The 27,912-nt window shown below is 35.6% G+C and overlaps 4 protein-coding genes, 1 long non-coding RNA gene and 1 pseudogene across 7 annotated transcripts; 2 read left to right on the forward strand and 4 right to left on the reverse strand.

Annotated features, from left to right (window-relative positions):
- Positions 1 to 53: 53 nt before the first annotated feature.
- On the reverse strand, positions 54 to 4,257 carry LOC127902999 (uncharacterized). The gene is made up of 2 exons (XM_052443419.1): positions 3,605 to 4,257; positions 54 to 2,789 (listed from the first exon to the last, which is right to left on the reverse strand). The coding sequence occupies exon 2, from the start codon at positions 2,782 to 2,784 to the stop codon at positions 163 to 165; it is 2,622 nt and encodes an 873-aa protein (XP_052299379.1). The 5' UTR covers positions 2,785 to 2,789; positions 3,605 to 4,257; the 3' UTR covers positions 54 to 162.
- Positions 4,258 to 4,406: 149 nt separating this feature from the next.
- LOC102616802 (glucomannan 4-beta-mannosyltransferase 9) lies at positions 4,407 to 9,266 on the reverse strand. Its single transcript, XM_006481846.4, has 9 exons — positions 8,461 to 9,266; positions 8,241 to 8,339; positions 7,886 to 8,138; positions 6,670 to 6,780; positions 6,130 to 6,266; positions 5,733 to 5,846; positions 5,422 to 5,621; positions 5,119 to 5,313; positions 4,407 to 5,007 (listed from the first exon to the last, which is right to left on the reverse strand). Exons 1-9 carry the CDS (start codon positions 8,788 to 8,790, stop codon positions 4,845 to 4,847), a joined length of 1,602 nt encoding a protein of 533 aa, XP_006481909.1. The 5' UTR covers positions 8,791 to 9,266; the 3' UTR covers positions 4,407 to 4,844.
- An 8,156-nt stretch (positions 9,267 to 17,422) lies between these two features.
- Positions 17,423 to 18,164, reverse strand: LOC107177563 (uncharacterized). Its single transcript, XM_015531502.3, has one exon. The coding sequence runs from the start codon at positions 18,079 to 18,081 to the stop codon at positions 17,623 to 17,625; it is 459 nt and encodes a 152-aa protein (XP_015386988.1). The 5' UTR covers positions 18,082 to 18,164; the 3' UTR covers positions 17,423 to 17,622.
- Positions 18,165 to 18,654: 490 nt separating this feature from the next.
- On the forward strand, positions 18,655 to 20,630 carry LOC102617210 (uncharacterized; annotated as a pseudogene).
- Positions 20,631 to 21,905: 1,275 nt separating this feature from the next.
- Positions 21,906 to 23,239, forward strand: LOC107177539 (uncharacterized). Of its 2 annotated transcripts, XR_008055867.1 has the most exons (5): positions 21,912 to 22,252; positions 22,331 to 22,581; positions 22,684 to 22,870; positions 22,962 to 23,022; positions 23,126 to 23,236. It is a non-coding gene; the product is annotated as an uncharacterized LOC107177539 (long non-coding RNA). The 2 variants fall into 2 exon arrangements; XR_003065814.2 differs by having other exon boundaries at positions 21,906 to 22,252; positions 22,684 to 23,022; positions 23,126 to 23,239.
- LOC102617101 (AT-hook motif nuclear-localized protein 7-like) lies at positions 23,079 to 27,299 on the reverse strand. Of its 2 annotated transcripts, XR_371053.4 has the most exons (6): positions 26,550 to 27,299; positions 25,947 to 26,014; positions 25,652 to 25,783; positions 24,672 to 24,833; positions 23,754 to 24,149; positions 23,079 to 23,446 (listed from the first exon to the last, which is right to left on the reverse strand). XR_371053.4 is itself a non-coding variant. In XM_006481847.4 (5 exons), the coding sequence occupies exons 1-5, from the start codon at positions 26,956 to 26,958 to the stop codon at positions 23,820 to 23,822; spliced, it is 1,101 nt and encodes a 366-aa protein (XP_006481910.1). In that variant the 5' UTR covers positions 26,959 to 27,295; the 3' UTR covers positions 23,481 to 23,819. The 2 variants fall into 2 exon arrangements, 1 of the variants encoding a protein (XP_006481910.1); XM_006481847.4 differs by lacking the exon at positions 23,079 to 23,446 and having other exon boundaries at positions 23,481 to 24,149; positions 26,550 to 27,295.
- Between the last annotated feature and the right edge of the window lie 613 nt (positions 27,300 to 27,912).

The following is a 27,912-nucleotide window of genomic DNA, read 5'->3' on the forward strand; positions in this document are numbered from 1 at the left end:
ATATAAACTTTTGATATATTCATATATTTAGCTATAAGTAATTATTGATCAACTTTAGTACTCATTATGCAAATGAACATAACATAATATACCTCATTACATATAATTGTAATATAAATTATAATAAGAGTTCATAATTCATAATTAGTTACAACGACACAGTCAGTTTGGATTTGACACAATGGGATTTTTACATCTCTTGCGGTTATGACCTGGTTGGTTGCATCGACCACATCTCACAGTTCTTCGGTTAACATCCTCACCGATAGAAGGAATTCTTAACTCTGGACGACGACCAGGTGGTGGTGCTTCGATCGGTGGGTTAACTCTGATTTCCTGGATTTCTTCTGGAATGTCCCAATCTGTCATGTCCCCAACCGGTTCTACTGGTTCTGCATATGCCATGACCAATGAATCTTTAGAGTAATAATCAGAGCAAAGACTTATGTAATCCACACGGACGATCAGACAAGCAGCAATTGCATGCGCACAAACAAGCTGATCGAGTTGGAATACTCTACAGGAGCAAGTTCTTTCATGAATGTCAACTATCCCTTCCTTCATACCACCACCCAAAACATGAAATCGATGCTGAGACACTGGCCGAACGGTCATTCTTTCGGCCAAAATTCTCCTTTCGCCGACTATCTCATCTGCCCACGTCGTTAGACGAGTGCTCATCGATTCAGCGACAATTTTCCTATCATAAAACCATTGCTGTAATGTTTTTCTAAAGTGATCAACAAGATGAGTAATAGGAAATTTTCGCGGTTCCCTCATTAAAGAATTCACGCTTTCTGCAATGTTGGTGGTAAGTATGCTGTATCTCCTACCTTCAAATTCGGACCTTGCCCAATTACACGTGCCCACATTATTCTCTAAATAATCAGCCGCGGCCGAGTGGAGCATCCACAACCCTTCAAGTTGTCTTTTAAATTCTTCGTGTCCATATGCCTTTGCTGCATTAATAAAAGCTGGCTCGAATTGATCCCAAATAGCTTTGGACATCCTGAATTTAGACTTAATGTTGCCTTTGACATGGTAAAAACAAACTCCATGACTAGCAGTGTGAAATGCTTTTAAAACGGCTCGCTTGATGGCAGTGCATCGATCAGAGATAAATACTAACTCTGGCCTATCGCCAATCACTCCGTGTAACTTCGTCATAAACCATTCCCAAGCATCATTGTTTTCTGAATCCATGACCCCAATAGCTAACGGATACAGTTGATTATTACCATCCAAACATGTTGCTACAAACATGCTTCCACGATATAGCCCCTTCAAATGAGTGCCATCTACAGCAATCACAGGCCTTATGTACTGTGTGAAGCCCTTAATGGAAGATCCAAGCGCAACAAAGTAGTATAAGAAATTATCATCTCCATCCCGCTGGAGGTGTGTCACTGTGCCCTCATTCGCTTTGGTCAAAACGTGAGAGTATTTGGGAAGTAAGTTGTATGACTCTGCAGGGTTCCCTCGTACTATTTCAAGACCGACTTCTTTAGCCCGATATGCTTGCTGATATGTTAACTGGACCTCGTATTCTTGCTGCATGTCTGTTCTAATGTCATTCGGCGTGTATATCCGTTTATCCTGAATAAATTTATCCGCAATAAGATGGCCAACAACCCGACTCCTAACTTGGCGGAGGCCACTAGGCAAAACCTCATTAGAGCACGTATGAACATTGTCAACTCTTCTCACTACCCAAGGAACATTATGCTCATCCGAACCTCTTGTTGCGCGAAGACGCCAATTACATGATTCCGAAGAACAATGAGCCTCAAAGCGTGTCGTTGTGGACCGTGCAATCTTGAAATCAAATTTTTCCCGCAAGGCCACTTTGCGCAATTCCAGTATTAACTCATTCTTCTCAACGAACAACTTTCCCACACCAATGTCGGCAGAATTACAGCTTCTAACTAAGTCTGGAGCAACCAAGTTTGAAGGCAAAACTGGAGCAAGACTCACCAGAGGATCAACTGTTGTCCTCCTCCTCGAACGGGCCATCGGAGGAATAGGTCGATTCTCTCTATTGTTAACAGGAATATCATACTGATGCTCATCCTCATTATTGATAGGAATATCGGAATGACCAGTGTCCCTATCATCAACTTCAGTATTGGAGTTCATGCCTTGCACATTATCAGCTTCTGTGTTGTTGGTGTTATAACCAGGATCATCATAACTGCGGAACTCATTATTTTGAAATGGAGAGTAATGTTGCCCTAACAATGTCCCTAATGGTAACACATTATCTTCAACATCCGCTATCGTAATGCCATTATCATCAATAGTGTCATTGTTTTCGTTGACTGGTGAGTAATGTTGTTGGAACGACATTTGTTGTGGTAACACCTCTTCCTCAATATCAGGGACAGACTCGTTTGCTCTAAACGAACTTTCACTTTCCACAAGTGGCTCAGGATTTTCGGCCGGAACTCGAGGATGTGTGGTGACAAATATAGGGATGCATCCATAATTGACCACATCAGAGGCCATGTGCAGCACAACATTAACCATTTCATCATTAAATATATCCATAGGTAGTGAACATGCACGATACATTGTGTTACTAGATCTCAAAGTTGTCTTCATCGACAAACTATATTCAATAGGATTTATCTGTAAAACTTCATACACCCTTGCCATAAATTGCTCAAACGTACAATCTTTCCGAACTAAAAATGCTGTATTCTTCGCATTCACGTACTCCGTACGGCCATCTGCTAATGTCTCCCACCAACCGTCATAACATAATTGAAGTACAACGGAATCCATTAAACCTAAAAAAAAAGGAGAGAGCAAACGAGATAAGATTTCACGCTACAAAACCTAGTAAAAATGAATATGCATTACATTTATGTGGATGATATGAAGTATACAATTTTTGATTTACTTCGTCTCATCGTAAGCTTCGAAATGATATATTATACGCCTAAAACGGACACATGTAGCCGAAGTTATTACTTTCGGAAAATAACTTAAATTTAGTGAGACAGGCAGTGGGACAGGTGCCTGTCTCACATAAAACCAGCAAATTTATGTGAGACAGGCGCCTGTCCCACTTGCCTGTCTCACATAAAACCAGTGGTAACAAGTGAGACAGGCGCCTCTCCCACTTGCCTGTCTCACATAAAACCAGTGGTAACAAGTGAGACAGGCGCCTGTCTCACTTGCCTGTCTCACATAAAACCAGTGGTAACAAGTGAGACAGGCGCCTGTCTCACTTGCCTGTCTCACATAAAACCAGTGGTAACAAGTGAGACAGGCGCCTGTCTCACACGCCTATCCCACTTGCCTGTCGCACATATTTTGGTGAGACAGGCAAGTGAGACAGGTGCCTGTCTCACATAAAACCAGTAGATTTATGTGAGACAGGTGCCTGTCTCACTTGTTCTGGGCTTCTGTTTCACTCGATTTTTCAGGAGTTTCAATGATTGATTTTCATTTCTCAACTCAAACTAACTACTTTAACAAGTCACATTGTTTTGTTAATGAAAAATAACAACATTTGCAATAAAAACTCACATCAATTTCGAACTCAAATGATAAAATCAATAGATTAAAAGTTTAGGTTATGGTAAGAGTATAAACTAACCTTAAGAAGCTTTCCAATTGATAATTATATCTTCAATTATGTAATACTTGTTTGATGAAATTTGCTAATTTATTGAGAGTAATGGAGTTTGTTGAGTGATGAAATTTGTTAAGTTGAAAAGGAAAAAATGGTGGAAGTGCTGGAATTAATAAGGGAAAGTGGCATGCCTTTGTAAATTTGATGAAAATGATGAGGGTAATGTAGTCCAAAAATAGGGTGTTTGGCTAGTTATGATAGAAAAAAGTTTGAAGGGTTAAAGTTGAAAAATGACTAATTTTTTTGGCTATTTTTGTAAATTTCCCAACAGTCTGTTCTCAAAGAAATCAATCCTAGATTTTGATTCTTGGAAATTCCATAGGCTGAAATGATGGCCATTGTACGTATCTTGCATAAAGTGGAACTGAACATAAAAAATTCCACTACAGTGAGTTGATCGACCTCCAGCCCATGTCACCACGGGCTCGCTTTGTAACTAAAACGTCTCTATCTTTCGCCCATTACTCTGGATCTTGCTGCAGTGACCCAGCTTGTGCAAACGAAATGTAATTTTATTTTCTCAAATCATGCCTGCGCACTGCATACAATCCGCACATTTACTCACATTATAATATAATATGATCGAGGTACATTTGGAAGTTTAAATTCATACAATTATAGCATAGTTCGAGAGGAATCTATCAAACATGGCTCAAAAAAATTGGTTTACGCACTGAGTATCTGGATGAGCTAAAGATTAGACAAGATAATTTTGGTGCTACCTACAGAAGTTGTCTCACACAGACAAAACTGAGAGAAATGGAACTTAAATCTGAAACTGATCACATTTCTCATCTTTATTGCCTCTCAAACAAATTGCCAATCATAAGAAAACAGGCCAAAGAAAGATCATGAAGAAGAAAATCTACAATTCTCATTCTAAACCATACAAGTCCAAAGTGTTGTATATCTACTTGGGTACGAACCCACAGCTGCCCTCCCTTTGTTCTTATTTTAATGCATTCCAACATTTTCTCTCGTTACTTCCTTCATTTCTTCCATATTCACAGGGTAACTGTTTATTTTTTGGAGTCATTCACTCAGAATCTTTTATGCTTAACCTAAAAAAAATGACATTCTTATCTTTTTGTACAAGCTAAAGGTGCAAAAAAAGACCGTCGCGTATTGTGCTGCTGAAGGAGAGAATGACCTCATAGAGTGACAGATAGCCAACAGACTTGACACCATCACTGCAGAAATTGTTCTAAGTGTGTGGGACATAGATACCAACATAACCAAATCCCATGACGAAGAATGCTAAGGCTTGCACAAAAAGGTAAATGAAGTAGTGGTTGTTCCCAAATAAAACATCATAGCACCCGCAGGAGAAGAGGAATGCTCCAACTCCAAGTTCTAACAGGTAAATTCTGTCAGAGATCACAAAGGAGAAGGTTAGACAAGGTTGTGTTAAGTAAATTGCGGCAGCTGGCTTGTGGCTTAATTGCTTAGGGAACAAAGGTAGAAACAAAATTATATACCTGTCTCCGAAAAAGAACCTACGTATCCTGGGTGCTTTTGCGGCTGCCTTAGCCTTAAGAGCGCCTCCAAGTTTCTCTGTCACAATCCATTCATTTACTCTAACACCCTCTAGCAGGCCAATAAAGGTGGCCATTGTCCGGTGCAGCGACATGACATTTTCAAAAAGGATCCAGAAAACCAACAGATGGATAGATCTGTAAGAAAAATGACAAATTGTGGGTTATAAGAAAGGTGAATAAGCTTGAGCAGTTCATAAGAACAGATACTAAATGAACAAATGATAAAATCATACAAATGCAGACCTTGGGGTTCCAACGGCATTGAGCATGGTAATGACAGTAGGTATATAAACAGCAGCCCACTTGGGAACCTGAACTTCAGGAATGACAACAGTTGCGGGCAACACAACACAATATAACACAAATGTAATAATGTGTGCTATAATCTTCCTGACAAAGAAGAAGCTATAGATTACATGTACTTTCTTCCACAACGACACTTTCTGCATAAACATATCAAAACACTAGATGTGAGATGACTTCATTTTTTTCATTAAATTAAATTATTTAGAAATAAAAATATCCGCTATGCCAACACATGCAAACAAACCAACCTTGTTTCTTACAATCTCCATCACCATTTTCCTGAAGAGATTGGCAGGACCACAAGACCAGCGGTGCTGCTGATAGCGATAGGCCTTGAAAGTACTTGGCAGTTCATTTTTCACCTACAATTAAGATCAAATTAAATAACTTGCGTTAAGTGTACAGATAAACAGAAACGCCAACCAAATTAAAATGGATTAAGCAATCATTTGTTTTCATCGTATGCTTTTCTAGTAGGCTTACTGGCTAGCGTGTTCAGTTTGATGCGACCATCGCAAATTGAACAATTATGGTGCAGCTAAAAATTAAGCAATTAATCGTTCTGTTAATTTAGTTTTTTTAACAAATGAATGAAGATATGTAATTATATTTGAAAAGAAAAGGAGGATGAAATAATTATGATACCTTAACGGTACCAAGATATAAGAACTTCCAGCCTTTAAGACTAGCTCGGACAGCCAAATCCATATCTTCCACTGTGGTCCTATCTTTCCATCCTCCTGCCTCATTCAGAGCTGCAATCCTCCATACACCTGCCGTCCCTGTATCATCATTATAATTTACAAAACACTTGTTACAAAATAAAAATAAAAATAAAAATAAAAATATTATTATTATTATTTTTAAAACGTAAGTGGATGGCAAAACGCATATTTATTTTTTAATCTCTTACTTTCCCTGAGATTTGAATTAAGTGATCGGTCAAATAAAATTGCTTAGAAATCACTTATACATTGTAAAATTTTATGAAATTAAATAATTATAATAAGGTTATGGCTACTTTGGAGTGCTCTAAGGTAAAGCACGAATCATAACAAAACACGTAAAATGATAAATATTAAAAAATTTATTATAACTTTAACCGTCTGTTTATAAAAAGATGTTTTACCTTAGAGCAGTTCAAAAATAGCCGAACCCTAATAATAATATTGTGCATGTACATACCGTTGAAGCCGAAGAAGGCATAGGTCGAAGAACCAACTTCTTGCTCAACTGTAAAATGGTAATCTAATGACATTTCTTGTAATCTTGTCATCAAGCACTCATCAGCATTCACTGCAAAACAGCCAAACAAAACAAAACAAAACCCACTGCCATGTCACTACCTTAGCTGGCATTGATTTTCGCTTTTTCTTTTTTTGAAAAAAAAAAAGATAATAAAGAAGAATTAAATAAGCGTCGGTAAGTAGTGACTAGTGAATGGACAATAAGACACTAGACTAAAGACAATGGCCGGGGCACCAGGTCCACCATTAAGATTTCACATGCAGCTGCCGGGGAATATCAAAAGAAAAGGTTAAAGGAGGCATTTGCATTGCACCCCGCAAAATTATTCAACCATGTCATGCCCTTATGTCCTTTTCTTTAATCCAAACATACCCTTATGCTTTGTTATTAACCATTTATAGAATGAAAATACTGATCAGACCCACCAAGCCCAAAACTCTACACTTTATTAACTGAGTAAATTCTACAACTCTTGCAGCTTTTTCACCAAAAAAGTGTCATAGCATTTGCTACCGTATTAATGATTTACCTATAGTTTACAGATCATGTTTATTAATTAAATTTATTCCGCGGTGATTAGATTCAACATGATTGAAAGTGTCACAACTTCATTTCTTATTGAATGAACTATTTTTAGAAGTTTGATACTAGTAGAAATCTGAAATTGGATTCTAAAATTCTAGTAACTTGAACCCTAAAGCCATTGCCGCGTAAAAATTGCCATTTCATGTGCACATTTTGAGTACTTCAAAAAACGTGACAGAGCAAAAGTTTGATTGAACAAAAAGAACAAAACGACACCTGAACATGACGTTTTCAGCCTTTTATAAAACGATATCTGTCATTCACCCCGGTTGGGTCTCGGCCTAGCTATGGGTCCCATAAGATAAAAGAATCAATAAACAAATGCAAACGTGTCAAAACAATGGAGCCAGAGATGAAACCTCAGCCCAGCCCTCAATTTGACCCACCGACAGTTTTTGGAAAGTGCTCCTTTTTATTACACAAACCTAACCCTCCGAAGTGCCACCCCCACCAAGGAACCAACAGAAAAACAAAACTAGAGAGTTAAAAAGACTTGTTGACACAACAGAAATGTCTAAATTAAGGTTCGTGTAAAAAAACATACAACTAAAACAGAATCTAAATTTACCGAATTCCCAGCGAGCCTGAACGAGAGCTAATTGAGGATTGTGAACCAGAAAAGGGATGGTGCGTGTGAGAAAATCAGATTCGGGCTGGAAATCAGCGTCAAAAATGACAACAAAATCGCAGCTTTTAACGTAGCCCCGTTTCATGCCTTCTCTGAGAGCCCCTGCTTTGTACCCTTTTCTGTTGTCTCTTACTTCATACTTTATGTTGATCCCTTTGCTTGCCCATCTTTGGCACTCTAGCTCCACCATATCCTGCAATGCAAATTATATCTTAATTCCACGCAAATCAGATAAATATTTTCATTTGGGTAATTTTAATTATTGTTTAATTAATTTACTGTAATTTTGTAACACCTTGATTGTTAGGTCAGTTGAATCGTCAAGGACTTGAATGATGAGCCTATCCGACGGCCATGAGAGCCCGCATGCAGCTCCTATTGAGAGCTGGTAAACCTGCAACAATTTTATTTTAAAATGCGTGTAACCAGTAAACAGCACGAACTTACTCAAAAGACACAAAAAGACATAAATGAAGAACCAAAAAGAGTTAAACAGAGGGAAAGAAGAAAAGGACCTCTCTTTCGTTGAACATTGGGATTTGAACCAGAACCATGGGGTAAGACGAGTTACCCAACTCAATGTCTTCCTTCATTGGCTCAAATTTGTATCTTGTTTCAGGACTGCGCCCTGAGAGCTTGAGCAACAAAATGACAATGCTCATATAAACTCTCTCGATTAATAGCATTAGAGACATGATCAAACAAAGAAAAACTGCGATATTTAGGAATGGGACAATCAATGGCGCTTTGATCCAACCCCAGAGTAATGAAAGTTGCGCTGCTATGTCATCTGTTCCTCGTAAAGCTGAATTGGGTAGCACAGTTGCTGCGGCTAGCTGACCCATTTTATGATTTTGTTATGAAAAACAAAAACAGAGCAAAAAAACAGAGGAGAAGCGAATGTAGGAACACAGTGGCAAAAAAGATGGAATGATTGCACTATGAAGTTTGTGAAGGAAACTACTAGATCTGCCTCGATTTAAAGGACCTTCCTTTGGCTAAAGAGCAAAAGAGAATTTGATATTTCTTCTTTTGTTTGTGATTTTGCTTCCGTATCACGCAAAACAATGGAAGCAGAGCTGGGGATGTCAGTCACTGGCTTAAGACATCAACTTGAAAGGTTATTCAGAACAATTTTCTTTTTCTGATTTTGGTATTTTCTGCTTCTGTATTGAGAGCAATGAGAAGAAAACAGAAGCAGAATAATAATGTATTTTACAAGTTTTTAGAAGCCGAAAAAAGAGAAAGAAAATAAAGGCACGAAGAGCAAGCAAAACGGGAAAGAACGATGCCCTATTTATATAAACTCTATCTTTGTGTAATTGTGTGTGCGCGCGCGCGTGTTTTTTAAACCCTCATTCTCCTTCTGGCTCTATTTTTTTTTTTTTTCATTTTTAGTTTTGTTCATGGATTTTAATTTTAGCTCTTCTAAAAAGACTAGAAAATCTAACGACCACAACAACAAAATGAGAGGCTTATACAGCCTCCTCCCCTGATGTAATTTGTGGCATTTATCCATCTTGGGAACCTAATTAATTGTTGACATATTTTTTTCTTTTTATATATTAGCTTAAGTGAGCTTAGACGCTAATGATCAATTCCCAAGAGTTACCATTGCTTTGGTTTTGTAATTTTTGAAGTAATTTTTCAGCATCATTTCATCAACAGAAAATGGGGAGAAACGAAAAGGAAAAGGAAAAAGGACGTGTCAGTAATTCACCGACGGGATCATTCACGAATTAACAGAAATGCCCTTACTTGGTCTCCATTGGTCCATCTGTGTGACCGTCACTGACAGCTCAGAAATTGCTGTGGTTTAAACCACCGCCTTTTTAGTAAATTACAGTCTCCCCCCGCTTGACTGTTTGGTAATTGGTATTGTTTACCAAAATCGAAGGCCTACGGAAAATATGCATTAATTAGGGCGTAACCACTTAACCTGTGTAACCCTCGCGCAAAAGTTATTGCTGTGTTATATTAATGAAACTTAGCAGTTGCCAGAGTTAAGTGTTGTAAAAAAAATAAAAAATTACCGAGTTTGAGTTCTAGTCGCATTTTCGTAATTTCCTTTTTCATTCATTCAATTGTATTCTTTCAAAAAAAAAATAATTAGCAGAATGTTAATCCAAGACCGAATTTAAATCCTTGTTAAAAGATAATTAGAGAAAAATTATACAAATTAGAGGCATTTAGGCCCCCCATGAGATTATTTTTGGGAGGACTAAAAGTTATTTAAAAAATTAAAAGTTAATTTTAATATTTGGTGAATTTTTTTAAAAAAATTACTTTTAATAAAATCACCCTAACTTATACTGTATATTTTGAAAAGTAAGGAAGGAGTAACTTTTCAAAATCTGATTTTGAGAATAAAATTTATACTTAATATAATTTTACATATACCTCATATATATTTTTAAAATCTTAAATTATCCTTATTAATTAAGCAATAAAATTATTAACTTTAAAGAGATTATTATTATTATTATTACCAACTACATTGAGATGGCAAAATAAAAATATCAAATATTTATTTTAGTTATGAATTATGTAGATATAAAAAATAAAAAAATATTTTATATACATGTTTATATATGTATAAATAATTTTATTCAATATTATGTCCAATTAAATTATCTACATTCTTACAATAGTTTAACAGCACTTAAAAAATAATTATCAAACATTTAACTGATTCTCTTCACATCAAATTATTTCTACAATATAGTTAACAACAATTATCAAACTGGCCCCTATTATTATTGTTATCAGTTTATGTTCGCGTCATAATCATCATTAATAATTAGTAAAAACATAATGTCAGCTAATCTAACCACGTACTACCTCTTTCATGAGTTAGGTTGTCCATTATTATAGAGCAAATTGTCTCTCGACCATTAATAAGTGAAATTCTCTCATAAATTTGTTGCAAGCCAATTGAAAAAAAAAAGGAACAAATCTTGTATCTTTTCTCAAAATACTTTTTTATATTGTTATTTTTCTTATTATCTCGAGACTAATGTTAATTTGCATCACCCTCTATAATCATAAGAAAAATAATCATAAGAAAAATAATCATTAGTTATGGGCATAATTCATGGTGCATGAGACCTATAGCCTATAGAAGAATGAACGTAAGTTATTTATTTTATTGGAGCTTAATTTGTGAACTGTGATGTGGAATATATTAGTGAGCGTCCATGGCAAATTTATAACCTTTCAGTTTTGACCCCCCACTAACCAAATTGGTTCGGTCCGCCGTTGTTAGCAAGAGCCGTGGTGAGCTCATGTGTCTCAGGTTTAAATTGGTAAGATGTATATTATTAAGCTCATTTAGAGGACTTAGCTCAAAAGCCAAGAGCCTAAGAAGACACTCTCTGATATAAATAATTTTTAAATCAAATTCTCGTATTTTTCCTACAAATTAGACCCTTGTATTTTAGTGTTCTTCAAAACCAAATTTTAAAAATTTTACTCCATAGAACAAATCTGATATCACCAGAATCAAACTTTTTTTTTTTTAAGTACGGATATGCGCATTGCCATTTGCATTCAGTCGATAAAATCATCTCTCACGTTCTTCTATGAATAAATACAGAATTTTAAATTATTTGGGAATAAACATTAGTTTGATAATTAATTACTTTTAAAATGAGTTTACCAAGAATAATTTATTTAACAATTTAAAGCAATCCTATGAAAAGATAATACTTTATTTATAAGATCTTAAGAAAGTATGAATCCCAAACTTAAAACAATAAAAATCAAGTTTAATTATTCAACAATTCTTCTTTCTTCGAATAAAATTTGGGATCTAAATATAGTATAATTATGATATCATACCACAATTACTTTCAATCATTGAATTTAAACATTCAATTATTATAAGAGCAATGTCTAAATTCAATAGCTGAAAGCAGCATAATTTTGTCCTAAAATCTGATTCTTTTATACGGCATCACAAGTCTTTATACGATGCCTAACTTGCACATGGATAGATAGACAATGAATCCAGCATGGGCCACCAGCTTAGTTTGGATGGCACGTGTGACATGCATATACGTTCAGTTCTAAAGAGTGTGAGCTTCTGCTTCACATAATTTTTATTTTTATTTTTATTTTTTTAATAAGCCGAAAAAGACACATCCACAAATTAACAATTCAAGATTTGAAAGATAAAGCCACAGCTAGGGCAGAATATCGATTGCTCATCGGCTGCCATTAGCGCTTAGTGCCTACTGGCTCACTCTATTTCTGAGAACTAAATTCTTTATCTGTCTTAATAACTAATTCATAATCATTATATATGTATACACTGTTACAGAGACATGTTTAATAAACAGCAGCATTATTAAAGTTTTGTGAAGAGATTTATTTTCGTTATGTTTGTGTATATACACACGCTTTTCTAATAGAAAAAAATAAAATAAAGATTAAACGGGAAATAAAAGAAGAAGGGGGGGGGGGGGGGGGATTTGATGTAGTGAGAGGGGCCATTGGCGTATACAAGTGATACAACATATGCCAACAACGTGCTAACAACTAAGGATTTAAGATGAAACCAAGACAAGGGCATTGAAGCATCTTTGACAGATTGCAGTGCATCTAATTAATCATCCCCATCTCTGGATGTTTCTTTCCATCTGAAGCATAATGGATCTTGAAAATTTCACTACATAAGGTTTTAAGAAAATATATGAAAAATAAAATTGGCAGCTCCAAAAGAACACAGTCCACTCATGCATATGCTGGTTGTTGGCAAATGGCACATGCTGTTTCGTGAGTTATAGTTGTATATATACTTCAACATCATTCATGATCAGTGGCTCCAACCAAAGTTACCATATCTGTTAGACTTAAACTTGTTCTATTTACTTCAATCAAACATCATCCAAGAGATTTTTTTTTTTTTTTTTTTTTAAAAAAAGATCTACTAAAAGATAAATAATATAAAATTTATTACCATCTAATTTTTTGAAAATGTTAAAATGTTATCAACTTCACCCTTGTATCGAGTTGTTTGCTCACGTTAGGTACAGATTATTTGCTCTGAACTCTTTGCGCAGAAATTGCATAATCAATTTATTATTATTATTTTTAAAGAATCAATGTAATAATTTGGAAACAAAAAAAAAAAAAAATCACACACACACACACACACACACACACAAGAACTACTTGCTATGCGGCCAAACTACATGTAATTTTTTTTTGTTATTAATTTGAAAAAAAAAATCAATTATGTCTATTTAGTCTTTAATCTTTCTTAATCATCACCTAATAGTTTTTTGTTAGTCAATAGAAAATCCTAATTTCAGCAATCAGTTCCATTAACGGCTAATTAGTATGTAACTGAAATTCAAAATATGAATAAATAATCACCCCCGTGAGAATGAGTCATCATATCTATCTTTGAAGTGTCATATTATCTTTTTTTTTTTTTAATTCCCCCTTCTAAAGAAAATAAAAGAAAGAAAGAAAAAAACCATTTTAATCATCTATTCAAATAATAAATAACAGTTGTAATTTCTGAATTCTATATTAAATAACAATTGAAAAGCTTGACAGTGGGCTCCTCCCACCTTTAATTTTATGTTCCACAAGGATAAGATGTGCGCATGCCATCTAACGACCTGTCTCCTGAGCCAAGTCTGTGTCTCCAACGATTTAATGCTGAGCCATCTTTCGCTTCAAATTTTCTCCTGAGAATTATTAATTATTGTATTCGGGCCCTCTTCTTTGGATTCTTTTAACATTTCTACCATGTTCTTTTTTTTTCTTTTTTGTCCAGTCATCTCTACCACCATTGTTCAGGCCGCATAAATTAACACCTTCTGCAGATAAATGACATAATTAAGAATTTAAGATAGAAAGATTCAAGTTAAAGCAGGCAAATACCGATAGAGTTGACAAATTGAGCTCAACTAGCCGTTTAATTTGTTATTTTATTTTTCATAAATAGCCGTTTATTTCTACCTATACGCATTTACAAGTTCCGACTCGAATTCATTTTTGTACCGTTTCGGTTGCCAAACGCAATGTTGTTCATTGACTTAGACTTATTACATTAACAAGTAATTAAACGACAAAATTATCTTACGGTTTGGCAAATTAGAAAATTTCCATTTCTAACAACAAACAAAATGCAACATCACCGGCGAGGACAACGACCTGTTGTAGATAATTTTGAACTGAGCTTTTAATCTAGTTATTTCTCGCGAGTCACATTCCCACTCGGATTCGTGTGCTGTCATCCACCACCTCGAGCATAATCAAAACCTTTCTTGCTCTTCAATAATAAGGTTAAATGATTGTGTCTTTGTATTTGGTGCGGGAAGGAAAAATCAACATGGTAGGTTCATCAGTCGTGGTAGTGAATAGTGATGGCAGGCAGCCAGTCCTACGAGTTTAGTTGCTCTAATTATATCTTATTTCTTATGATCCCATAGAATACAGTGAAGGCAATTCTGTAAGATGAAGATATATTAACTCGCATTGCACAATGCCAAGTTAAACTTGTCAATCAAATTCAGCAATGTTTATTGGCAGTTGCATTTTCATACTTCTAAAATTTTTTATTTAAGTTGATGTGGTATTCATTTACTGATTGGTGATATAATGTAATTAATTTGCTCAAACACTATCAATTATTCTATAAATGACACATATAAACCACATCATTATAAAAATTTAAGATAAAATTCTGAAATGTCTATCGTTACTATTTCATAGGTTGAAATCTACCTAAATTTGATTGGACAGTAATTCGTCGAGAGCTGATGTGTCACTTCTCTAGCCGTTACTGAAATCTGCTAAGTAACTATTTCCTGGTCAAGTTGAAATCGGAGGGTGACATGCTCCAAACCCACCTTTTGAAGGCATCCAAAAGCAGAAAAAAAAAAAAAAGAAATGTTACCAGAGTACGTTGATGTGAACACCCACAAAGCAAGGAACTAGTCGATGTTGGTCGCACAGTTATCATGGGCACATTAGGCCTGCCCAAGTTCTTGATTTTGAAAGCTTTAATCAAAATTTTTACGGATCGCTGCCCAAAACAGAAGGCCGATGGCACATTGGGCCGCTTAGTCTTAAGTTTGCGAGTGCAAGTACTAACGGCCCTCCAAAATCCTTTTAAAGCCCCCTTTGGAACACACCCAATCAAATATATGAAAAATTGTATCACTTCTAAAAACAGTTACCTTTATTCTACAATTACTCTTCAATATCATTTCTCATAAAATGATAAAATTAGGGGAAATTTTTTCTCTTTATGCATATACTATCGCAATAATCATAATCAATCTTCATAAATTTGATTAACAAGGAGGATGGAATGGTATGCAACTTTAAGTTTCTAAATTTTAACTTATCTTTCTATCTTGCAACAAATATACTTTCTATTTGAATATAAGATGCCCATTAATTAATTTCATTCCAAAGATCAAATTCATTTGTTCAAGAATAAAACAGAAAAAAAAATCGGAGGCAATTCATTAAAAATGGGTTCTTTAATAACGAACTAGAATTTGAGTATAATATTTTAAAATTCTTTTTACCATTTGCTCAAATGACCTTGTTAGTAATATTTTTTTTTTCGTCGATGGAATCTCTCTCTATTCTTTTTATAATTTATATCTAACTTGATGTTGATTTTGAAATTTTTACTCGTCAATTTATTGCAAAAGTACTATATGGAACATTTATTACAAAGTTAAAACGCTTCACAACAGATAACGATGAGTTGAATTTGCCTCAATTGTTTCGGAACAATAACATTCTCACTCGTGTCGCTTTGCAAATTCGACACTTTGGAGAGCTGATTGGTAAAAGAATCTTCTCCTGATATGATATCTTCTGAACTTTTCAAGATCTTCTGCAATGTGTCTTTTAGTAGTAGTGTATGGATAAGATTTAACTTTTATTTATTTATTAACTACCAATCGACAATTAAGTTATTTGCTTAGGACATGATATGATCAGATCAGGAGAGAATCCTGATCCGAGCTGATTGAACCTTGCAATAAGTTCAATATACAATGTTTAACATGTCATCGACTGTCAATATTTCCGGAGTAGAAATAGAGACTAGATTCCAGTGATTTCAAAAGCATTTGAGAGATAACGGTATTATATCACCAGCATAATCAAATGTTCGTAAATTTGGGGTCTCAATCTTGACTGCAGCCTTCACACAAGGACTGGAAATCTTAATACTTCCAACTTGTTACAGCAAATTAATGCCCAAGTCCTCAAGGACACCCAGTGCAGAAACTTGGTAAAAAGCCAATCGTCGACAACTGAAACCGCACATAAACTTAAGAATTTTAGATTCTTACGAAGGACTGCGTGATCGCACTCGGCACCACCGGTCCTTGCACAGTTATTGAACGGGCATTCAATCCGTTGACATTCATCTTCAAGTTCCCTGTTGTCCCTCCGTTACCTGGATTCGCTGAGTATACCGAGACCAAGACTGAAAACACAGATCCTCAGTCAAAGGACATCCAGCAATAAAATTATTGACTACTTGATCATCCCGGATTAGATTGCCATAGGTCCAATTTCTTCAAAGAAGATAACTTGATCCCATTACATCTTGCTAACTCCAACTTGCAGCTTCTAACTTTAACACGTTTAACGATTTTGAATATAAAACACTTTTAGGCAAATTATACCAAAGACGACTCGAACGAAATTTCAAGTTTCAGCTCTCTGACATTATTTTCAATCGCATAGCGAACGGGTCTGTATCACTCAACAATCACATCTTCAGAGTTAACTTGTTTGCACTCACCATACTGGGATGGCAGAGCTTGTTACCAATAATTTAATAATTTTCCTCTAAACTGATTATATTTTTAACATGTTTTAACGAGTTTTAGATAGTACATTAGTTCGAACAGCATCTCCTGTCTGCCTAATCAATTCTTCCCTTTTTCCATCAACCATAATGCATAGGCTTACTCCTTTGGATCGGAGAATACTTTGCACGACGTCGTTCCAAGGCAGCAGCTCTGTTTCCATGCTTCGTCAAGGCCGGTTAAGCAGAGAAGGCTGTTTAAAACAAGAACAAATAATAGAAATCATTCGTGTATAAAGCCGGTTTCATTCGGATTACGGTCAATATATTTTCCAGGTTAAGTTTGGGAACAAAAACTATTACAAACTTTAATAGGTAGAGAATATTATCGAATGCTCTCCAATATGACTGCTCTGCATTTATCCCTGTTCATAATGCTATTCGTCTTAAGTATCAATCTAAGATTAAAAAAAAAAAAAAAACTAAAGAAAGCAATAACGCGATCAGTTGGCGAATCCTTGCTCGAATTGAAGTCTCCAGAACTAAAAATAAAATTTCCCCGGCAAGATAATTCTAGTAAATTCTATAATAGATCGTAAGACCCAAGCAAAACCTTTACAACATGCATAGCAGAACACTTCATCCGTTACCATCTAATCCAATCATTGCTAGTTGTTGCGGAATGAAATTTTATATCTTTATTTTAAGGGGGAAAAAAAAAGTAATTACATCACTGATTTCAGGTTATTACACAATCCATTCTTGATGTAATGCTGTAAGCATACTAAAACACACTTGCACACACAACGAAAAGAAACTAAAACTCATAGAATAAAAAAGAAGTTGACAAGATGACTAGGTAACCCCTCGGCTGAATTAATTATGTTTGTTTCAAATGAGGATCAACTTCAAGCCTAGCGACGCCCACACCCTCAGTGTCTTCAGCAGCCTTAGCCACCTCAACTTCACCAACAACGTACTCACCAGCTACGTCGCTCTTGCCCTCTGCCACTGCCTCTTCATCAACATAGTTCGGATCCTTCTCGTCGATGGCCAGCGGTGCAGCGTTCAGCTCGCTCTCCACCAGGTCGTTGGGACCCTCCCACGTGTACTTGCCTCCGCGTCCCGACTTGGGAGGCGGTTGACCGATCCCTAACCCGTTGGCAGGGTGGCGCTCCATGCGCTGCACGCCCTTGTCCTCCAGCTTCTTCTCAACGTACTTGAGGGTGTCTATGTTGTGAGTGTCTAGCTCCATTTTCTCCACCCTTTTCCGACCCTCCTCGTTGCGGCTCACCGCTCGGATTGTCACCTTATCTTTCTTGTCGTCAACAGGCTTCATTTTCCCGACCCTGTCTGCGTTATTGTTCGATGTTTTGTAGATACTGCTCGCCTTCTTGTTTTGGTTATGGACTAATTGAATTGTTTGGTGGGGTTTGTTGATTTATATATTAGTTGATCGAGGGGAATACTAGAAGTTGCTGGATTAAGATTAAAAGTGGGCTGAGGTGGTGCTAGAAGATTCTGCCACCGGGCCATGCCTGCACCTTTATGCCACGTGTTTTTTTGCTTGTGGCTTTTATGACAAGTGTGTGCATTCTTCCGGCAAATGTCAGAAGAAGATTTCCTTCTTGCAGAAGCCTTGTAATACTGTATTCGTACGTAAAGACTCTATATTTAGTAACAGGTGACTTGGGCCATTCGTGCGCCCAACTCGTATACTTCTTTGCTGCATTGTAAACTATTCTAAAAAACTTCTAAAATTATTTGTTTATTTTGGACATCTATTACTATATATATATATAGATAATTTTTTTTTTTTACAATGGAAATTTATGAGAGTGAAAGTAATATTTTTCTTATTTCAAAATAATCATTTTCATCATTGGATCAAATTTTCAAGTTGGGCTACATCATGGCAGTATACCTGTATTATACATTATATTTCACAACTCAATAAAATATTTGATTATTAACGCATTTATAAAAGGAAAAAAAAAGAGCATTAGCACTTAAAATGATGTAAATTGATATGACAAGATGCGGAATTCAAATCGCCCCACAATGATATAGGCAAATAAAATTAATTGGGGAGTTTACTAGTCGAGGTCTTGGATGAAACTTTGACCAATCAAATTACTACAGAAGCTATACAGATTTCGGAAGTATGGATAACTTCTTAATAGGAAAGTCAAGGGGGTCGTACCATTTTTGAATTCCCCAACTTTGAGACTTGTACTATTATCAATTTTCATTAAACACAGAAGTTGAAAAGCCGCCAATTTCAAGCTATAAATTGAAATCGATAACACAAGCGCCTCCATTGCAGGCCGCAGCTGATCAAACTGAAAAACAAAATAGCAGGAAAAATACTTGACTTGAGTAACAAAAACTGTGAGTCTAGTGGCTGGGACAGTGATGATTATGAAGAAGCAAAAGATAATATTTTGGAACTTTCAATTGATAAGCTGAATCTTGGACCCAAAAAGAAACTGCTTGTTTTAAGTCCAAGCAGGTTGCTTGTTCATAGAGCTCATCGTGCCAATAAGGCCACCGTTCCGCAGAATCGAATGCCTGATGCAATTAATGGAGGCCATCTAGGTAAAAACTTACTTATATATAATGACTTCTAAAATGTTTAAGAAAGTATTTCCAACATTAATTTCATTTTTTATTTTTTTTACGACTGCAGTTTTTAAGAGGCCATTTGTGGAGGATTTTATGAAGTTCTGCTTCGAAAGATTTGAAGTTGGAATTTGGTCTTCAGCAAAGGAGTAAGTGTAAATTAATTATTCGATTTATACTGCTGCTTATTATTTTATTCGATTGACTTGCTTTTTTTTCATTTTCATTTTTTCGAGTGTCCATGAATAGGCGTAACGTTGACACCGTGTTGTACTGCGCAATGGGAAAATTGAAAGATAAGCTTTTATTCGTATGGGTAAGGATTTAATTCTCATTTTATAGATAATAAGCCATTTTGCTTTCTTACTGTTGTTATTATTATTATTTTTTGACTTAATATGTTTTGTTAATTTTTTTTTTTCATATTTTCGTTATAGGATCAAGAAGAGTGTACTGATTCTGGATTCAAATCATTGGAGAAGAAGGATAAGCCTCTATTCTTCAAGGACTTGAACAAGTTATGGCAGAAAATTAATACGAGCAATAAATATCATTTCAATGAATCGGATACATTATTGATCGATGATAATCCATAGAAGGCCCTTCTTAATCCTGTAATATAAATGTCCTGTATTTTAATTAATCATTCTACTTGCTACGTTTTTGTAATCTTAAAGTTAATTATCATTTAAAGATTTTAAGAGTTTTTATGTTCTCCTGCAGCCTAACACATCCATTTTCCCCGAGGCTTACAATCCTGAGGATGTGAATGACAAGGTCTTGAGTAAGTATATAAAAGTTGTTATGTGCATGTGGATGTCTGCATTTTGGAATTTGGATATATATAAAATAGCAACTTAATTTGCGCATTGAAGTTATAATATTTTGTCGTGGCACTGGATTTGTTTTAGATTTTAATATAATGTGTTACAAATAATCAGTAAAATGAAATAACGTATTGAGTTTGAGTATGATCAGAACCGAATGGGGAGCTGGCCAAGTACTTGGAAGGCCTGGCTGAAGCTGAAGACGTGCAGTCGTATGTGAAGGAGAATGCATTTGGACAGCCTCCAGTCAATTCCTCCCACCCAGATTGGCGTTTCTACTGCAAGGTGTTAAATGCGATGAAAATTAAACAGCAGAATTGATTGAAATGCTCTTTTCTTAAGAAAATGGTGCAAACTTGAAGCTATTTGCCAATAAAATGTACTCAGTCAGTCAGTTGTTAAGTTTGAAGGCCTTGCGACTATATCTCTTGTTGGATCTTTTGTAGTTGGACTGTTTTTCTCTTTTAAATATTAATAAGATCTTATCTTTTAAATATTACCAAGTTTCAAGTCTTCTCATAAGAGTTTGGTTTTTGTCAATTATTTGAAGTAGTCTGATAAATATTTGATTGGTTCGAAAAACTAAAGTTGTATAAATTAAAGCTTGAAAATTGAGTTTAGATTTATAGCATATGGTTAACAAATTATTTTATCAAAAATAAGATATTAATAGGAATGAAAGGGATGATGAAGTACCGCGGAGGAAAGGGCTTAAAAAGAGGTGAAAGGGAGTGAAGAATCTTTTAGGGAACTTAATCTTCAATATCTTTTAATCCATTTAATTTCACTCATTTTTTCTTCGTTATTCTGAAATTTCAAAAATTGTAATAAATTCTGCTTTTATTTATTACTATAAATATAATAAGTGGTGTAGGTGGGCAATTTTATAATAAGAAAATTTCTTACTTTAATAAAGTGGAGGATAAACTAAAAGAGAGAATAAAGAAACATAAATTTTATTAATATTTGAAACCGAGTGTTTTTTTTTTTTTTTTAATTTGTTAGGCAGTACAAATTTCAAATGAGACTTAAAGTAGAGATCATTTATTATAAAATTACTCATGTTTATAAATCAATCTAGACCAGAAGAAATTACACAAATAAAATTAGAGAGAGTGAAGAGAAGATGGACAAACTAATTTTGATATGATAAAAATATACCACTAATCTGATCTTAAATGGAATTATCTGTAGAATAAGGAGCTGTGAATTCTTTCTCTGTTGTGTGTGTGTGTATGATTAATGTACTTTAGTTGGTCTATGACGTGGTTATTCCTTAGGCCTAGAGTTGAACGAAGTGTTGTTATCAGCATTTGCAGATGTCCACTGAAAGACAGAAACATGGACTTACAAGGAATATGCATGATAGCACGATTAAAACATTAATCTGCACAGACGAAAAAGGGCTCCTGAGAGTAATTTCACAACTGATTCAGCTCGGAAACAAGCTTGTGTTGAAGATTCGATCTAAAAGCCTCTCTTTTGGGTTGATTGAGTTACTTTTGCTGATTCTTTGCAACGAGTGTTCAATATCACTTTGGCTACCATATTGCATCACGGAATTAGTAATTAATTTGCAGTATCTTCAATATTCAATGAAATCACTTTCTCCAAAGAGATCAAAACAAGATCGATCACCAATCGATAGGGTACGTGCAAAACTAAAAGGCCGTCTAAATTAAATTATGGTTGTTGAACAATGCATGCGGAGCCATTAATTAACTGCAACATGCATGCACAGAAGTTTAAAAGTTGGCAAGTGGCAGCCTTCTTCAGCTATGTAAATTACCAACCATTAACCTTCTTTTAGCCGAAGTCTTCAAATTATGATGGCAGAGAAGAGTGAAGATTTGAAGAAGAAAGGTATTAGTTATGATGACAGCGACGATGAAGGAGACTCAACCTGTGGTCTCTTACTCATGAAACTGAATCTGGTTCCAAGAAAGAAGCTTATTGTTCTTAGTATCGGAGGCTTACTTTGTTAGATGGTCTGTCGCAAAGATCTGTCAATTGCTCCGATTTATAATCGCATTCCTAATACTTCTTACGGAAGCTATAAAGGTGACAGTAAAATATTAATCATATGTTTGTTCGAATTTGAGAACTATAATTAACTCTTTGAAACTCTATTAATTGCAGTTTATAGGAGGCCTTATTGTAAGGACTTCATGGACTTTTGCCTGGAAAGGTTTGAAGTTGGAATATGGTCATCCGCCAGGGAGTTAGTATATATATTTCTCTTTCTATGAATAATTCATTCATTCGTTTTATGATGATATGAAATCTACCCGTGTGCAAACGTCTATTTTATGTAAGACCACAGGTGGTACATGAATAATGCTTTGAATTGTATAATGGTAGGACTGAGAGGCAAATTGTTATTCGCTTGGGTGAGTTTGATTGTAATTTTAAGCTAAACATTTTAGTAGAATTTCAATAATGGCCACCTATCAAGTTTGTTCTAAAATATACAATTTGTTTTTCACTTTCAGGATCAAAATGAATGTACCAATTCTGGGTTCAATTCACTAGAGAAGAATAACAAGCCTATTTTTCTCAAGGAGTTGAAGAAAATATGGGAAAATAAAGCACTCCATTCTCTCTGTTCCTGTGGGGCAATATTCCTCATCAAACACATTGTTAATTGATACGGATCCCTATAAGGCCCTGCTGAATCCTGTAATGTATCACCAAAATTTGCTCTACATAAATTAGCAGCTCCATCAACTTAAATTTCCGTGAGAGTTTGCGTGTTTTTCTTGTATTGCAGCCCAAGACAGCAATTTTTCCGACCGAATACAAACCAAGCGATGTCAATGACAATGCTTTAGGTGAATTCTGTAGAAATTCACATTTTGGCATGCATGCATCCAATTCATTTGTGGATTGAGTTGATTGTATTTAACCTAGGCCTTAGCGTACATTTTGTTGCAGGTCCTCAGGGGGAGCTGAGCCTCTATTTGGACGGTCTGGCAGATGCAGATGATGTTGCTTTATGTAAAAGAACACCCATTTGGACAGCCCACAATATCACCATTGCATCCTGACTGGAATTATTATTCCAAGATTATCCGCCGCAACAGCAAGACCTACTATAAGTGATGGTTGAAAAGATTATAATAATGTAATACAAATTCTAGTTACATGTCTTGTCCAATTGAATTAAATTATGAACTGTTTCTTTCCGCATGAATAAATTATGGCTTCTGTTTGTCAGGAATTGTAGTTTTTTGTTCCTTTTCATTTCTCCTTTTGCTGCAATGAACAAATATTTTGTTTAGTCATAATGGCAAAACATATTAGTAAACGATTAAATTGTCTTCAGGAGAGGTACATTAAAATCAGGACGGTCGTCAAATAATAATGATGATCCTACAGCATTCCTAAAATTTGAAAGCTGCAATTGTTTCTAAATTCTAATACTGACACTGAGGCAGCAACCTTGGAACTTATGTTAATAAAACTAATTGTTACAACAGAAATTTAAATAAGATTAGTTCATTCAGTTGTCAAGTCAGCTTCCAAGCCTCCAAATGATTCTGCAAAGGAAAAATGTTGTTACCTTGCAGGCATTGTTTTTTGAAGCATTCTATATTTGATCAAATAAGTAATGCGGCAGAATTCCATCCTATTCGTTTGGCAAAGAAACATTGATATCAGGAGATGGCCTCTGACTAGTTGTGGTTTCAGAGCCGTTCCAACCTGCGCTTTGAGAAGTTGTGGGGTTAGGTACTTGTTTACTGTTTTCGGCATTTCCTACTTCAGCTTGGCTTTGTCTTGGCACTGGAGTTATAGGAGTCAAAGAGGTCTCCTTCTCTGGGTTTACTTGAGAAATAGGTCGTGCCGCTGCTAATGTTTCGGGAGCACCACCTGGGGACATGAAAGGCATCGTCTGCTCTCGATGGTGCTTCCTTTTATGCACCTTGAAGCCATTGGGCATGAAACTTCCTACCACAATCTACCAAACGAAGCAAACAAACGTAAGTCTTAAAAAACAGTTGGCTTCAAAAAATAAATTGGTTGAATGTGTTACAATATTTGTTAAGAGTAATTAAGCAAAGGTATGAGGCAATGTATCAGCCCATCATTCATGTTTTCAACCTATGCATTTGAACAAAGGTGGTAAGCACATTTCAGTTTGTTTAAGGCCACAAGTCAAACTTGAATTCCTTCAAAACAGTTACCAGGAGTGCATTTTTTGAGGTAATTTCAGATCGCATAGAGAGTGCAAAAAGTTCTCCAAGAAGTTCATTGCAAGAGGCATCAAATAGCATCATTAAAACCATAAGCAAGTTGAACAATATGGCAGAGTTTTAATCTCGGTATCCAAATAATTATACTGGAGCTCAGACACAGAACCATTAATTACTTCTGACTACTGTTGGTTTATACCAGAAATTGGAAAGAATGTTTTATTGCTAGGTCAGCATTTATGTGTCTAATTTCAAACAACTCAAATAAAAATGATCAAAGTACTTACCTGGATAGGGCTGGCAGCCATTAATAAACCAGCAACGCCACCGCCTATAACACGCCCATCAGGTCCAGCCAGCGAGACACTCAATCCACCAGTCCTACTTCTAGCACCACCAGTTTCAGTGACTGTGAATGAGCCAGATAATGATAGTATCTCAAATCGTCCCTGCAAAGAATATTTGAAAATTATCTAATTGAAACTGTATCTATCGATATGGGGGGAAAAGAAAAAAAAGTCTTTCGTCACCATTAACATCATCAAGGAAAACAGCCATAAATTACAACACCTTACATCATATGACAGTATCTTTAGGCGAAACAACAACCAAGGGAATGATCCAGGAACTTGTTAGAGTTAATTTAGTCACTATGTAATTGGCAGTTGGGCTTTGAAAAGCATGCTATAATTTAGGTGAGCACATCAGAGATACAGGAGATACTTTATCGTCTACGTAGATAGTGAAAACAACCAAAACTCAAATTAGAAAAAATGCCACATTATCATGATCAATGTCTCCTGCTCAAAAGGAATACATTCAAATGGTACAAAACTAAAACTTAAACACATGCATGACTGTTGTCACAGATATAAAATTTCTTTTCTGGAGAAATATGAGTTTTATTGCCCCTTAAAACATAACTAGTTCCGTTATTAACAATTAACAATTTGGGATCACCTTTATTCTTAAGCTCCTTTAACCTGCTTAAACTTCTAAATTTAATTTTTTTGATTCAGAAACTGGAAGGTAGAATAAAGTAAGGAAATTCATCAAACCTAATAACTAGTCATAGTTGCAGCAGAGCCAAAGATGAGAGAGAGTCTAAGAACAAATGCTTGTAAGTTGTATCTGTCCTTACAGAGAAGCATCTTATGCTTCTATATATTATGATTTATGACAGGGCAAAATTACATTCAGATGCAAGCAAAAACAAAACGGAATTTCAGCCGAATTTGTTCATACTACTTTAGGTTTAAGATTGTACCTCATATGTCAGGATACCACCAGAAGAGCCAGGCTGGCGAATAGTTACATTAGAAACAGCTCCATTGGCAGAGAGAACGCAGATCCCTCGAGGACCCTTCTGAGAAAACGAAAGAATCTTCCCTGCAACATCCTGTAAATAATAAAGTTATGATCTCCACCATCATCTACTTTTAAGAAGATTCATGATCCAATTTATGAGATTCTTAACTAGTCACAGCTAATTAATTCACCAAGGTACATGAATTATGAAAGGGCCAATTATTATGAGTACCATGAATAAATTTGTATGTTACCTCCCCAGTATTAACGGTGACCACATGGGGGGTGAAGTCCCCTCCAGCAGTGTTGGCAAACAATTCACCTGTACAGATCACAGCCCAAATGTAAATTTCATAATTTTTATATATCAGATTGAAAACAATCTAAACCAAATTGCTCACAGTTGAAAAAGCCAATGCTTGCAAGTTCCCTAATGCATTCAGATGATCACAGGGAAATCATATAAGGCTATAATCAATATTTAGTAACAATGTTAATCTTAATTATTTTCAGTGAAAACAAATCCATATCTCATTTCTCTTAAAACAAGTGAGCAAAAATAAAAAATAGCCACTTAAAATCTTCTGTGCTCAGTTGAAGTTAAGATATAAATCAACCAACTCTTCCAATTCTTCAAACATGCATTTATCAACAATCCACCTACGTGGTTGGTGAGACAATAAAGGGCCCAAAAAAAAAAGGACAAGGTAAATCCCGTACAAACATAATTTTTTTTGTCTTTTTTTGTTATGTAACTTGAGCAGTATTTACCCGAGAAAACAAAACAATCCTGCATTTTCTTAGTAAACAAACAGCTTCAGTAAAGTAAAAGTATTTTTCTCAATGAAATTGGTTACCTAAAGAGGCAAGAAGCTGCCAGTTACCAGAGCCAGGAGGCCTGCCTCGACCTCTTTTTGAAGAAGAAGAAGAGGAGAAGTCAGGGGAAAGGGTCAAAGAAAATCCAGGAGGTGGTGATGACGTAGATGATGATACAACTGATGGAACCCTCAAGTTTCCATCAGAATCGTACTTTCTTGGCCTCCCTCTCTTTTTCTTCCCAAAAATATCCACACTACTGCCACTGTTCCCTGGTGGTGATGCCATTGTTGCCGCTCCTGATGCTGCACCACCAACACCGAGATCAATATTCATCGCCTGTGGTTGCATGTGCTGCGGTAACAACACGTCGCTGCTCACAGGTGGGGGTGAGTCAGTGTACGAGTCACCCCCTGGTGACCCAGATACCGTGCTCTCTTTCTCTTCCATTGAAGCGCGTAAAATGTACCTGGTGGGGTGTCTTGAAAATGCTTTCAATTAAGTTCTAGAAACAGACGAGATGAAAGTAAGTGAATGTTTGAACAAATGGCGCCAGAAGTAGCACAAGGGCTTTTTGAAGTTTTGGTCTTTGGTGGTGACTGACGGGGCAAGGTGAGAAAATTTTTATCAACTTCCCCCCATTAATGGAAATGAAAAAGAACGATTAACACTCTGAAGGAAACACAAACACTGCTCTGCTTCTTGTCTATGACTCCACGCACCTGCTTAATACAATTACCATTTTGCCTTCGAAATTCCCAAATTACCCTTGTTCGTTTGCATTTTCCTGGCTTTGGGCAACAGATTCAATTCCACATTTTTCACTTAAAAATGAGTTCAATACTGTACTGCGAAATGGACTTTTTATTTTTTCGGAAATGAGATCTTATAATTTTAAGAATTTTTAGAAAATTTTAGGAGGGTCTTAATGGTCTTTCACTGGCAAAATTGAAGGGCAGTGTGGGAATGTGAGAGAGTTATCTAGGTTATTGCTAAAAGAGCATATTAAATAAGAAATAAACAAGAGGGTTATACAAGTCCGCAAGGAAAGTTTTGTTGTATAAAAATTGCAGTCAAACTCAAAATTGGTGCTCTGCTGTTAAAGCTACAACCCCGCCCTAAAATAATGCTTTTTTTATTATTTTTATTTTATTTTATTTCTTGAGGAGGAAAAGCGTTCAAATCCCTAACTTACGTTTCTCAACATAATTGGTATCCGAATTTTAATTTGTTCTCATTATAATTAATTATCGATTCTTTAAAGTTCTTTGATTCGGGCACCTCTATTGATTTTGATAAGTGGAGCAACCAACCAAAATATTATTAAAAGCGATTTACATCATTCCGAGTCATTAACTCACATCTGATCAGTGAAAATGTTATTTATTTATTTTTTCAGAAAAA

This window comes from Citrus sinensis, chromosome 6, assembly GCF_022201045.2.
Source record: "Citrus sinensis cultivar Valencia sweet orange chromosome 6, DVS_A1.0, whole genome shotgun sequence".
In the NCBI taxonomy this organism is placed as follows: domain Eukaryota; kingdom Viridiplantae; phylum Streptophyta; class Magnoliopsida; order Sapindales; family Rutaceae; genus Citrus; species Citrus sinensis.